Raw genomic sequence first — 13078 nt, 5'->3', positions numbered from 1 at the left:
CCTTTTCTTCTCATCTTTTTCCTCTTCTAGACCTCTTCTCTCCCTTCCACATTTACTCCTCCTCCTCCTCCTCATGTATTCTCTATCATACACCTCTTTCTCTCTTCATGCCTCCTCTTTCATATATCTTCCCCTCCTCCTTTACTTACTTCATTTTCTTCTCGTCGAGTTCGTAAGAAAAACACTGTAATTTCCGATACCTTGAACTGTTTCAGGAATAACCACTTCTTGCGTAACTGTCTTAATAGCTCTTACGTCCCTTCCTTCTCTCTCCTTACCCTTCTCTTCTTTCTTCATATTCCACTTACAACCATTTTTTTTATTTCTCAACAACTTCTCTTCTTCCTACTCCATATAATTAACCCAGATCTTCCTCGTCCCTCTCCTTACTCCCCTTATCATCAAACTCACCTCTTATTCAATTCACCTTTCCAACTTTAAGCCCCGTAAAAATCTCTCTCCCCTCCTCCATCATCTTCCCATTCCAGAATCATCAAACTCATTTCTTATTCCATTCATCCTTCCTTCTTCCCCTTCCCGTGACCGTCTCCCTTCTCTCCTCCATCATCTTCCTATCCCTATCTACGCTCCTTCCGTCCCTCCATCCCTCCTTCCCTCCCCAACGCTCACCCTTTCCTTACCTCTGCAGCGTCCCTTCCCCTCCGTCAGTATCCATCAAATTTGTGTTCATGTTTAATATTAAGGGAAAGGGAAAACTTGTGGTCCCTAAGCCATCAATTATAACACTCGAAAAATGAAAGCGAGTGAAAGAAAACTGGATTTCGTGGATAATTTCGTTTTTTTTTTCTCTCTCTCTCTCTTTGCTTTTTTTATTTATTTATTTACTTTTACTTGACGTGGTGGAGAGGCGCAATTTATATTCATGGAAAGTAAGTATTGTTTATTTGTATGATTTTGTATTGTTATTATTATTATTATTATTATTATTATTATTATTATTATTATTATTATTATTATTATTATTATTATTATTATTATTATTATTACTATTCAATGGACAATTTGTATCTTTCTGCTTTTATGGAAACATTTTTGTACTGGATGTATGTATGTGTGTGTATCTGTAGGTTAAAGTCTGTCTGTCTGGTTGTCTGCCTGCTGATCTGTCTGTCTGTCTGTCATTCTATCTGCCTGTCTGTCTGTCTGTATGCATGTTTAAATATCTGTGTGACGGCCTGTATGTATATGTACTTGTAGATGGCTGCAGATCTAAAAGTTAAGTGGCAGATAAATGTAAAAACAGACAGAACTACATAACTATACAGACAGACAGACAAGTAGGAAGATAAGCAGTACAGACAAAAATGGAGGGATAGAGAGATGGCCATAGATAGACGGATGGAGACAGACAGACAAGCGGAATGACATGTATATAGCTAGATAGACAAAACGATAGGAAACAGACAGACAAATAAAGATATGCAGAGCTCCATTGTTCACCCCTCCCATTCTTTGCATAGCAGACATTCCCCGGGCTCTTTTTCCATCTTTTATTTTCCTCCTTTTTTGTGTGTGCTTAGAACTGCTATATCAATCAATTAATCAATGGGGGCATACGACGGGGGGCGCGTCGCCTCGCCCACCCTACGACGCCAAGTGCGGGGGTCCCTCCGAGCAAGTCTCCATTCAGGCCCCTTCCCATCCTGAGTAGCCTACCTCCTGGCAGGATAATCGACTTGGTCTATTCATGAACTCCGTGAGCGTCCCCTTGGCCTCCTTCACTCCGGGTTGTCTCTTACAGAAACAACCCGATGAGCAGGATCAGCATCTGGGTAACGTGCCACGTGCCCGTGTCTCAGGTGTATAAAAATCTCCACATAATACCCGACAATATATAGATAGATCAATAAAAGGAGGTAAATAAATGAGACAATAAATAGATTAATAAATAAATAAATAAAGAGATAAATATATAAGTAAATAAAGACAGATTGACACATGCATATAGAGAGAGTTTGATAAATTAATAGCTGAAAAAAACACAGATAAACAGACACAAACAGACAGACAGACAGACTAAAGCAGACGGATTAAGAAATGAAAAGACTTATTTTGTCCGCCCTCCCTGGACACGTAATTATCGGCCCCTTAATGAGTGTGCGGTGAGTGGCTGAGTCATGGGCGTGATGGATGGCTTTATGACCCCTCCCCCCCTTCTCTCTCTCTCTCTCTCTCTCTCTCTCTCTCTCTCTCTCTCTCTCTCTCTCTCTCTCTCTCTCTCTCTCTCTCTCTCTCTCTCTCTCTCTCTCTCTCTCTCTCTCTCTCTCTCTCGTTTGGTGATTTGGAGATGAAAGAGAGAGAGAGAGAGAGAGAGAGAGAGAGAGAGAGAGAAAAAAAAACTACAATTAATTAACGAAGCAGACTTGTCCTATTTACACTCCATCACATTTACGTCCCTTAACCCCTTCCTCCCTTCCCCTCCCCTCCCCTCCCCTTCCCTCCCTCCCATCCCCTCCTTTCCTTCCCTTCCCTCCCTTCATCCCAGGACAAGGACATCTCCCTCGTAATCTTCTCTCCAACCTTTGCACTCCATCAAAACAGATCATGACCCAATTTTCTCCCCTCTCTCTCCTCTTCTTCCTTCCTTCCTTCCTTCCTTCCTCTTCAGTTTTATTTTTCTCTTTCCTCCTCCGTTTTTTTCTCCTTATTTTCATTCGTTCTTTTATTATTTTCATCCCTCTCATCCTTCCCTTCTTCATTTATCCTCCCTTAATTTTCCCACCTCCTTTTCCTTCCTTCCTTCATTCATTCATTTTTTCTTCTTTCTCTTTTTTCTCCTAAGTATCCTTTTCATATTTTTTTTCGTCCTTCATCTCTTCCTTCCTTCCCTTAGTCTTTTATCCTCTTCCTCCTTCTCTTTCTCTTCCCCTCCTTTCGTTTTTCTGTTTCCTGCTTTCCTTCTTTCTCCTCATCATCTTTTCCCCTAGTTTCGTCCCTCAGTTTCCTCCGTTCTTGCTTTCCTTCCCTTCTTTTATCCTCTGTCTTCCCACCCTTCTTTTCCCCTTTTCTTGTTCATTTGTTATCTTCAGCCTTGTCTTCCTCCCTTTCTTCATTACATCCTTTTATTTTCCATCTTTCTCCCTCCTTTCGTTCTTCTGCTTGCCTACCCTTCGTTCCCCTCTATTGCTTTATTCCCTCCTTCCATCTCTCCTTCCTTCTTCCCACTCTCCTACCGTGTTTTCTTGCTTCCTTCCTTTACCTCTCCTCCTCCCATTCTCCCTAAATTCCTTCCACGAACCAATTACCACATCAGGGAATATATTGACTGTCCCCCTGCATGCTCTTCCTCTTCCTTCTCCCTCTCCTCCCCTTCCCTGCAGCACTATATCCCTCTCTCTCTATATCCAAACATCCCTTTTTCCTCCTTTTATTATTACGAACCTTTTGGTATCTGTATCATTCTTGTCTCAGATACACTCTCTTTCCTTTTTCCTAACTTTCCTTCTTTCCTTTTCCTTTACTGTCAATTCCTTTCCTTCTCCTTTTCTTTTCTCTCTCCCTTCTTTATCTTTAACTCTACCGTTTCCACAAATTAATGTCCCCTCAACTCTTTCTCCTTCCTCCTCCCTTCGTTTCCTTCAACTCTCTCTTTCCTCTCCAATCTCCCAACAACTCTTCTTTTTTTTCTCTCTCCCCTTCACCCACATTTATCTCCAACCCTTCCACTTTCCATACGCTTCACCCTTCTCCTCCTCCTCCTCCTCCTCCTTTGCTTCTGACTCTTTTTCCCCACCCTATCTTCCTATGACACTCCCCTTTCCCTCCCCGCCCTCTCTTCCTCTTCCCCGCGTCTCCAACAGGTTAATGGAATGTTATATAAGCTGGTGCATTTCCCAAACATCTCCCCATCTTACACTCTCCCCAGTCTCTCCTCCTCCGACTCCTTTCATTTTTCCATCTCTACCCACTTCTCAACCGCTCTCTCCTCCATCTCTTCCCACTCTCTTCTCCCTCAACCTTTTTCCTCCTTCCTATCTCTTTCCTCTCTTTACTTTCCCAACTCCTCTTCCTCCCCATCTCTTCCCACTCTCTCCTCATTTAACCCCCTCCATCTTCCCCTCTCTCCTCCTTAGCCCCTCTTTCTCCCCATCTCTTCCCACTCTCTTCTCTCCCCCACTCTTCTTCTCTCCTCCTTCCTCTTCTTCACACCTCCACCTCCCTCTGCCCCCTTCCCCCCTACACCCTTCTTCCAGCAGTATGACCACAGATGTTGCGCCGACTAAACGAAACTTTACAACTTTTCTTCCAGCAGTAACACTCACAGGTCATTGGAGTGTTCAATTAGCAGGTGCACAGCCTCGTCCTGGGGGTGCACCTCCTCCTCCATGATGCTGCACACCTCCTCGAAGCTCCGGTCCGTCAGCCCCACGCCGTTCCACTCCAGCACCTGAGGGCGGAGGAGGAAGAGAAGGAGGAGTTAGAGGAGTTGTTATTGTTGTGGTAGCAGTAGTAGTAGTAGTAGTAGTAGTAGCAGTAGTAGTGATAATAGTGGTAAGAAAAGGAGAAAGAGGAGGAAGAGGAGAAGGAGGAAGAAGAGGAGGAGGAGGAGGAGGAGGAGGAGAAAGTTAAATCAAGTCTTACCCCACTCAAAGTATCCAATCCAATAATTAATCAGTAAAATTATTCATATATCGGCAAAACAACTCCACGTGTTCATTACCGTCACGAATTACATAAACATATCGGAAAAAAATGCCTCATATTATCTGTGTATTTGCTAGTGTATCCTTCCAGCTTAATATTATTCCATCTATCTATCTATCTATCTCTGTCTATCTATCTATCTATCAATTCATCTAGCTATATATGACTACCTATTTGTGTATTTTTCTATTTATCTATCTTACTATCTATATATTCAAAACCTGCTTATAATTGTCCATCTATCCGTTTATTCATCTATCTATCTATCTATCCATCCATTTATCTATCTATCTACCTATCTAAATGTCCATCTAGCTACCTATTAATATATAACTACCTATTTGTGTATTTTTCTATCTATCTATCTATTTACTTATCGCTATCTACCTACCTGACTACCTACTTGTGCATCCACCTGTCTGTCCGTACGTCCGCATAACCTGCATCCATCTAATTACCTGCTTTCAGGCCGCGCGCGCTTAATGAGGCACCTCCATCACCGCTAAGCCGCCTTTCAAAGAGACAGCCTCGACGCGCTGTATAATGACACCACATGGATTTCTCACACATAGCCCGGACCCAGAGCCACCTCCCCCCCTCTCCCTCACTGCCTTCCCCCCCTCGTCCCCTCAAACACACATATATATATACGATACACGTTTCTATCTCCCTCACACTAACGAACTAACAAATACACAGACGCTAAAAAATTGGTTCTCATACATATCCTTGACCCAGACACCCCACCTGTCCCCTCATCCCCTCCCCCTCGTCCCTTTAAACACACATATATACACGATACACGTTCCCTCACACTAACGAACTAACATCCACCCCCCCACCCCCCCCCCCCCCCCCCCCTCGTCCCTTTAAACACACATATATACACGATACACATATATTCTCTCTCACTCTCACACACAAGCGAACTAACAAACACATTTACACACGCGATGATTAAAAAAGTAACTCATGAATTTCTGAATATCTAAGTCGAAATGATAAGCTCCTACGAATATTTTTTTTCTCTCTCCCACTTACAAATACAAACACAATTATATAAAAAAATAGCGACTTTCTGTATTAATAAGTCTGAAAGTAAACACCGAATACTTGAATTTACACAACATATTTTTTTCTCTCTCCCCCTTACAAATACAAACACAATTATATAAAAAAATAGCGACTTTCTGTATTAATAAGTCTGAAAATAAACACCGAATACTTGAATTTACACAACATATTTTTTTCTCTCTCCCCCTTACAAATACAAACACAATTATATAAAAAAATAGCGACTTTCTGTATTAATAAGTCGGAAAATAAACACCGAATACTTGAATTTACACAACATATTTTTTTCTCTCTCCTCCATCCCCCTCTCTCTCCCTCTCTCGTTAAGCTGAGCAAACTCTTGGCTTTATCCGGCTCGCGAGTTGCCGAAGCGCGAGGTGTTCCGCGAATAACGTCAAGCAAATAAATCATGAAGCTAAAACAGAAATTGGGGCAAGTGTAATTCAACGTAAACACGGGAAAGTGGCGAGGGAGGCAGGGAGGAGGACAAGGAGGTGGAGGAGGAAGACGAGGAGGAGGAGCGGGAGAAAAAGGAGGAGAAGGAAGAGGAGGAGGAGGAGGCGCTGGCAGTGTTTTTTATTAAGAGTGAAATAGTCGTTCGGTGGATGTATACTCGAATTTCACGAGGTAAACATCTCCATAAAAATGATCATAAAACAGGACCAATAGGAACGTCGATGAGGCGGAGGCGATGGTGGTGGTGTTGTTGCAAACATTAGCTGTTGGAAGCAAAATATTAGTTATCCGGTGAATGTTTGTTCGAAAAAAAAGTTACGAAACTGAATAATACAAACGCGCGAACGAACGGAAATACTGAGACGGGAAACTTTGAGCATGATACGAATGGAAATATGCTAATCCGAATATTTTAAAGAGGACACAAAACTTAGATTTAAACGCAAACTAGGAGCACATCAATAACCTAACTTTTTAAATAAAGAAAGAAATAACAAAAAAACATCGGAAACGAAATAGTATATAAAAAAAAGAGAAATCAGAGTAAACAACCTAAGTGCCTTATTTCATTATCATAATAAGTAAATAACGCAAGTAATAAACGCAAGATAAAACAATAAACAAGAGAAATAAGATAAATAAGAGAAACAAGATAAAGAAAACGAACAAGCAAAATCTGAGGAGCGCGACATGAATTATTACCCAACCTCTTTAAAAATAAATAACCACAATAATAACTAAAGCCCAAGGGAAGCGAAAGGAACGTTTATATTATAAGACCAAGATATGTCATTCGTTGTCCTCATCAACTTCAATCTCTTCCTCTGGTCCAAGTTGAGTCATGGGCAGACGGGCGCGGGAGGGACGGTGATCATCCTCCGCAAAGTGTGTACAGCTCTCGATCCCGCGTCCGTCCGTGTCTGTCTTTCTGTCTCTCCGCTGATTCTCTCCTACAAGATGCTCCAAGATGAACCAAAATGACCCAAGGTGAACCAAGATGAGAGAAGAGGAACCAAGAGGAACCAAAATTAAACAAGATGACCCAAGATTAACCAAGATGAACCAAGATGAATCGAGATGAACCAAAATAAACCAAGATGAGCCAAGATGAGCGAAGATGAACCACGATGAGCCAAGATGAGCCAATATAAACCAAGATTAACCCAAACCATCTTCAGCTGGTTGATAAGATGTGAAAAGTTCTTCCAAATACTGAAAAAAAATGGAGCAAGAAAGAAAATGTGAGTGAGGAGGAAAAACCCAAGAGAAAACTAACTGAATAACTGCAATAATTGAAGATGAAAAGCCCCACATCGGAGAAGCGGAAGAAGTTGCTTAAATGTATTAGAGAGACTTCTTGCAGGAAGGCACGAGAGAAAGAAAATAACAGAAAAATAGTGGAAGAGCTAACAAGAGGCAAGGGAGAAGAATGACTGCAAAGAATTAAATTGCAAGTCCCCAGAACATGACTCTTGGTGCTCGCGTTGAGGTAGAAAAAAAGAAGAAAAAAGAAAAGAGAAAGAAAATGACAAAAAAGGGTAGACTGAAGAAATGAAAGACAAGCCACTCCCGACTGATCAGGAGGAAAGGTTATTGGTCATTGGGGGGGGGGGAGAGAGAGAGAGAGAGAGAGAGAGAGAGAGAGAGAGAGAGAGAGAGAGAGAGAGAGAGAGAGAGAGAGAGAGAGAGAGAGAGAGAGAGAGAGAGAGAGAGAATTGTTCCTGGTACTGAGTCAAAAAGAATAAATGAAAAAGAAAGAAATTGCGAGAAGGGAAAAACTAAATGAAATAAGAAGAAAAAAAATGCAGTAATTGAGGATGAGAAGACTCACTGCAAATTAGCGGTGTGTGTGTGTGTGTGTGTGTGTGTGAGAGAGAGAGAGAGAGAGAGAGAGAGAGAGAGTGGCGGCGCTTCTGGCACGGCGGTAAAAAAGAAATGGGGTAAGAAAAAGATGAAGGAACAAGGAGAAGAAAGAGATTACAAAGACCGCAATATCGGAGAATGGTGAACCTCTACTCAGCGTGTAGGAGCGATGAATGTTGGTTAGGTGGTGTGTGAGACGCGCTCGTGGTGTTAAAAAGAAGACAGAGAAATAAAGAGAAGCAGGAAGAAATAAATAAAGTAAGAACGTAAGAAAGAACGTAGGAAAAGAAAAACAGAAACGAGGGAAGATAATATAGAGAAAAAAATGGAAAAAAGAAATGAACATAAGAACATAAGAACGTAAGGAGTCTGCAAGAGGCCGGTTGGCCTATACAAGGCAGCTCCTGGACACTCAACCCCACCTTACCTCACCATCCATGGCTTTATCTAACCTCTTCTTGAATGTATCTATGGTATTGGCACCCACAACATGGCTCCCAAGCCTGTTCCATTCGTCCACCACTTTATTGGTGAACCAATTCTTGCCTATGTCTTTGTTGAATCTGAATTTGTCTAACTTAAAACCATTGCCACGCGTCCTACCTGGCTCTTTCACTCTCAAAATTTTATTGACATCCCTTTTATTAAATCCCTTCATCCATTTATAAACTTCGATCAAGTCTCCTCGCACCCTTCGCCTTTCTAGAGAGTGTAGATTTAACTGCTTCAGCCTGTTTTCATAAGGCAAGTTTCTCACCCCTGAATCATCTTTGTCATCCTCCTCTGTACAGATTCTAACATCTTGATATCCATTCTATAGTAGGGGGACCAGAACTGAACTGCATAATCGAGATGAGGTCGAACTAGTGCTAAGTAAAGTTTGAGGATGACTTCAGCGCTCCTATTGCTCACGCTCCTTGAGATGAAACCTAGTACTCTGTTTGCCCGATTTTTAGCCTGAATGCATTGAGCCCTAGGACGGAGGTCAGCGCTCACTAGGACTCCTAAGTCTCTCTCAAGCCCAGACCTGCTTAGAGGAGTGTCATTAAAGGAGTAATTGTGTAAGAGGTTATTCCTACCTACGCTCAGAATGCTACACTTCCCGACATTGAATTCCATCTGCCACTTCCTCGCCCAATCATATAGTATGTCAAGCTCATCCTGGAGAACGGTAGCGTCCCTGTCTGATTAGATTACTCTACCGATCTTGGTATCATCTGCGAACTTACTGACATCGCTACTAATTCCTGTGTCCAAGTCATTGATGTAAATAATAAAAAGCAGAGGACCCAGCACCGACCCCTGTGGGACTCCACTCGTAACACTGCCCCATTCAGATTTCCTACCATTGATTTGCACTCTCTGCTTCCTACCACTAAGCCACGCCCTGATCCAGTTCAAAACTTTCCCATCTACGCCATGAGCCTGTAATTTTAGTAATAGCCGGTGATGAGGGACTTTGTCGAACGCTTTACTGAAATCTAGATATAATATGTCATAGTTTTCATCTCTGTCAACCGCCTCGATTACTTTAGTGTAGAAGGACAACAGGTTAGTAAGGCAAGACCTACCCTTTGTGAACCCATGTTGTGAATCATGAATTAAATTTTGCTTTTCTAGATGGTCCCGAATGCTCCGGGCTATAATTGACTCTAACATCTTTCCTACAACTGATGTTAAGAAAGGAAGAAAAAAAAACATACAAACAAAAGAAAGGAGAGAAAGTAAAACAAACAGGCCAATACAAACAATTCAACCCAACCTTTCTCCTGTGCTCCCTCGACTTAACCCCTTGAGTGCGAATTTCCTACAAGAAGACATTATCAAGCAACAAGAATGGAACAAAAAGTGACTGCTACAATTCAATGAAGAAAAACGTAAAGTCCTGCACCTTGGGAGGGGATATCCAGTACACCAATACCACATGGGAAACAATCCACTATCCACCACAGAGGCAGAGAAAGACCTGCGACTATATTTTACCAGGCTACCAGGGAAGACCAAATCCGTGCCAATCGCAGCAGACGAGTTAAACAGCAATACAAAAAGCGCTGGATCCAGTGATTACCGTGTCTCACAGCAACACATGCACAGCTACAGCACCATCCCCTCCTTCCCTTAGAAACAACCATGAAGAAAGGAAGCCCCAATAATTCCCTAGTAACTTACCTTAAACTTCAAAATAAACAGAGCAGGCTCAAACAATTTCCTTTGTCCTACTTCAAAGAGCTAAATATACAGAACCTGCCAGAGACTCACCATATTTTTTTTTCTGAACTATACATTAAGTTCTATTATTCTACCTCACAAATAAAGTATAATAAAGTATAAGCTACATAAACTTTCCAGCTCATCCTCTCACTCATGTAGAACAGCAACACACACAGCGGGTAATACAAAATCTCCCCACTCTCCCTGACTCACCTTGTCCCCCTGCACGACGCCCGCCGCCTCCGCTGGGCCGGCCGGGACCGTCCAAACCACGTAGGCAAACAGGTGACCGTCGGAGCCCACCTTGCCGCCCACCACTCGCATGCCGAGGCCGCGCGCTGCAACAGGTAAGGGGGAGAGAGAGACACATGAAGATTAGTCTTGTATATACACACTCACTCAACCAAACACCTACACACTCATCTCACACCTACACACACGCACACATACATATACAGACACACACACAGTCATACCTAGGCAGCGTGATGCAACAGGTAAAAGAGAGAGAGAGAGAGAGAGAGAGAGAGAGAGAGAGAGAGAGAGAGAGAGAGAGAGAGAGAGAGAGAGAGAGAGAGAGAGAGGTAAAGATGAGTTGTTTATACACACTCAGTCAACCAAACACCTAAACACTCATCTCACAAACACACATACAGTCATACGTAGGTCAGGCGATGGCAACAAATAAGGAGAGAGAGAGAGAAAGAGAGGCAGGTGAAGGTTTGCTCTGTACACATTCACCTACGCACATACGCACTTACCTCATACCTACACACACGCACACACACACACACATATATACAAACAGGTAGGGTGAAATATGGACGTAATCATCAGTGGCCTCAGCGGAAGGTTAATTTTCTCTTGCTTGCTTGAGAGTTTAATTTTCTTTCTCATTTTTCCTGCGGCGTTTTCGGGAAAGTGGCGGTTGTGGAGCCCCCTGCGGGAGTGTTTTTAATTCACTTATTCTTTATGTGGATGGCCTACCCTCCTCCTCCTCCTCCTCCTCCTCCTCCTCCTCCTCCTCCTCCTCTTCCTCCTCTTCTTCTTCTTCTTCTTCTTGTTCTTGTTCTTCTTCTTCTTCTTCCTTCTCCTCCTCCTCCGCTTCCTCTACCTCCTACTCCTTCTCCGGCTTCAGTAATAACAAGAGTAACTACGATAACAATAATGATTTTCTCAACAGGTAATCTCTTCCTCTCCCCGGCCAGGTAAGATCAGGTGAGGCTGTAACGCGGAATACAGGTAAGAGAGGGGTCGCTGAGGGGCTTCCTGTTTCCTTTACGCCGCATCTCACTGGGGAGCGGAGGGAACATAAGGTAAACAATAAATTAACATACAAACTACCGACACACGAACTAGAGTAAACTTTTCAGGAGAGTAACAGATTTCCGGGAGCGAACACGGACAAGAGTAATAGCCGACGCCCTTCCACGTGACCTGCCCGTGAATCAAAGGCAAGGTGCGAAATGGCCGATAAACGGAGGGTTGATAAAAAAATCCTTAAATTTATGATACCGGTCCGAAACAACTACTGCGGAAGTGAACGTAATAAAATGGAGGCATGAGAAGAGTGTAGGAGAGAGAGAGAGAGAGAGAGAGAGAGAGAGAGAGAGAGAGAGAGAGAGAGAGAGAGAGAGAGCACCCGGTAATATATCACTTTTTTCTTCTCTACTTTTTCCTCTCTTCACTTTTTGTTTGAATTTGAAGTCATAATCGGCGTTTCGGACAAAATGAAAACAATAAACATTTCAACAACAATACACCGAAATATTCCACTAAATACAAACACTCGCACTGTCCTCGACTCATCATAATGTCTGCAATTGTGGCACACTATACTTGCCTATTTATCCGAGCCCTTATTAATCCGCGTATGAATGTACAACTCTTCCATCAATACCTCTGTTCATCCCTTTAGCTCGGCCTATTCAATCCTCTATACAAATGTAGCTTAATATGAAACCCATGTGTTACACTGCGTACCTCTCCACGTTCCGGTCCTTTGTTAGGCAATGATAGGTCGTGAATACGGCAACACAAACTAGAGCAAGCCAGCAAACATATACACGCTGCCAGAGCGCTTCCACCTCTCACATCAACCATTTCCAGTATCCAAAAGGGAGATCACTCGGGTTCTTATGAGTGTTGTTTGAAGTTCACGCTATAGAAGGAGTCAGACTACCACTAGGGTCGTAAAATTATCCAAAAATCCTACGAAAGCCCTGTTGAAAATGTGAGCTTGGGCGCCGGAATGTTTAAGAATATGGACCATCATCATAAACAATTGTGTCAATAAAAAAAATCAATCAATCAATAGGGGCACACGCCGGGGGGCGCGTCGCCTAGCCCACTCTACGACGCCAATTCCTGGGGTCTCTCCAGGCAAGTCTCCATGAAGGTCACCTTCTCATCCTTAGTACCTCCCGGCAGGATCTATCGACTCAAGCCACGAACTCTCTTTTGGCGTCCCCTTGGCCTCCTCCACTCAGGATTGTCTCTTACAGAGACAACACGATGAGCAGCGTCGCCTTCTGGGTAGCGTACCACATGCCCGTAAAGATGGAGTTGGGGCTGACGGACAATGCGGGTAATAAATGTCGAATCAGTCTCACAGAGTAGTCACCGGTTTGACACAAAGTTATACAAGCGATATCAAATGATTTTGAGTAGACACTTTTTACCAAAGGTATCATTCCGCCTCTCCAAGTCCCTATTTAATGTCCTTGTTTCGCAACGATAGAGTAAAAAGGAGCACAAGGGACTTGAAGATCCGGATCTTTGTCCTTCTGCACAGGTATCGACAACGCCA

At 42.9% G+C, this 13078-nt stretch overlaps 1 protein-coding gene across 8 annotated transcripts in view; it reads right to left on the bottom strand.

Annotated features, from left to right (window-relative positions):
• Positions 1 to 13078, bottom strand: part of LOC127007252 (regulating synaptic membrane exocytosis protein 2-like) — a 157241-nt gene that overhangs the window by 38518 nt on the left and 105645 nt on the right. For all 8 annotated transcript variants that reach the window (XR_007760131.1, XR_007760132.1, XR_007760130.1 and 5 more), the window contains exons 14-15: positions 10483 to 10607; positions 4284 to 4408 (exon numbers count right to left, since the gene is read on the bottom strand). Coding sequence is in view for 4 of the 8 variants with exons in the window: in XM_050877986.1 (XP_050733943.1) it covers positions 4284 to 4408; positions 10483 to 10607 (250 nt within the window). In the remaining 4 variants the exon portion in view is untranslated. The remainder of the gene's footprint in view (positions 1 to 4283; positions 4409 to 10482; positions 10608 to 13078) is intronic.

The sequence above is a fragment of the Eriocheir sinensis genome, chromosome 35, assembly GCF_024679095.1.
Source record: "Eriocheir sinensis breed Jianghai 21 chromosome 35, ASM2467909v1, whole genome shotgun sequence".
Lineage (NCBI taxonomy): Eukaryota > Metazoa > Arthropoda > Malacostraca > Decapoda > Varunidae > Eriocheir > Eriocheir sinensis.
Note: the sequence above shows the minus strand (reverse complement) of the source record. Positions and strands in the feature narration are given on the sequence as shown.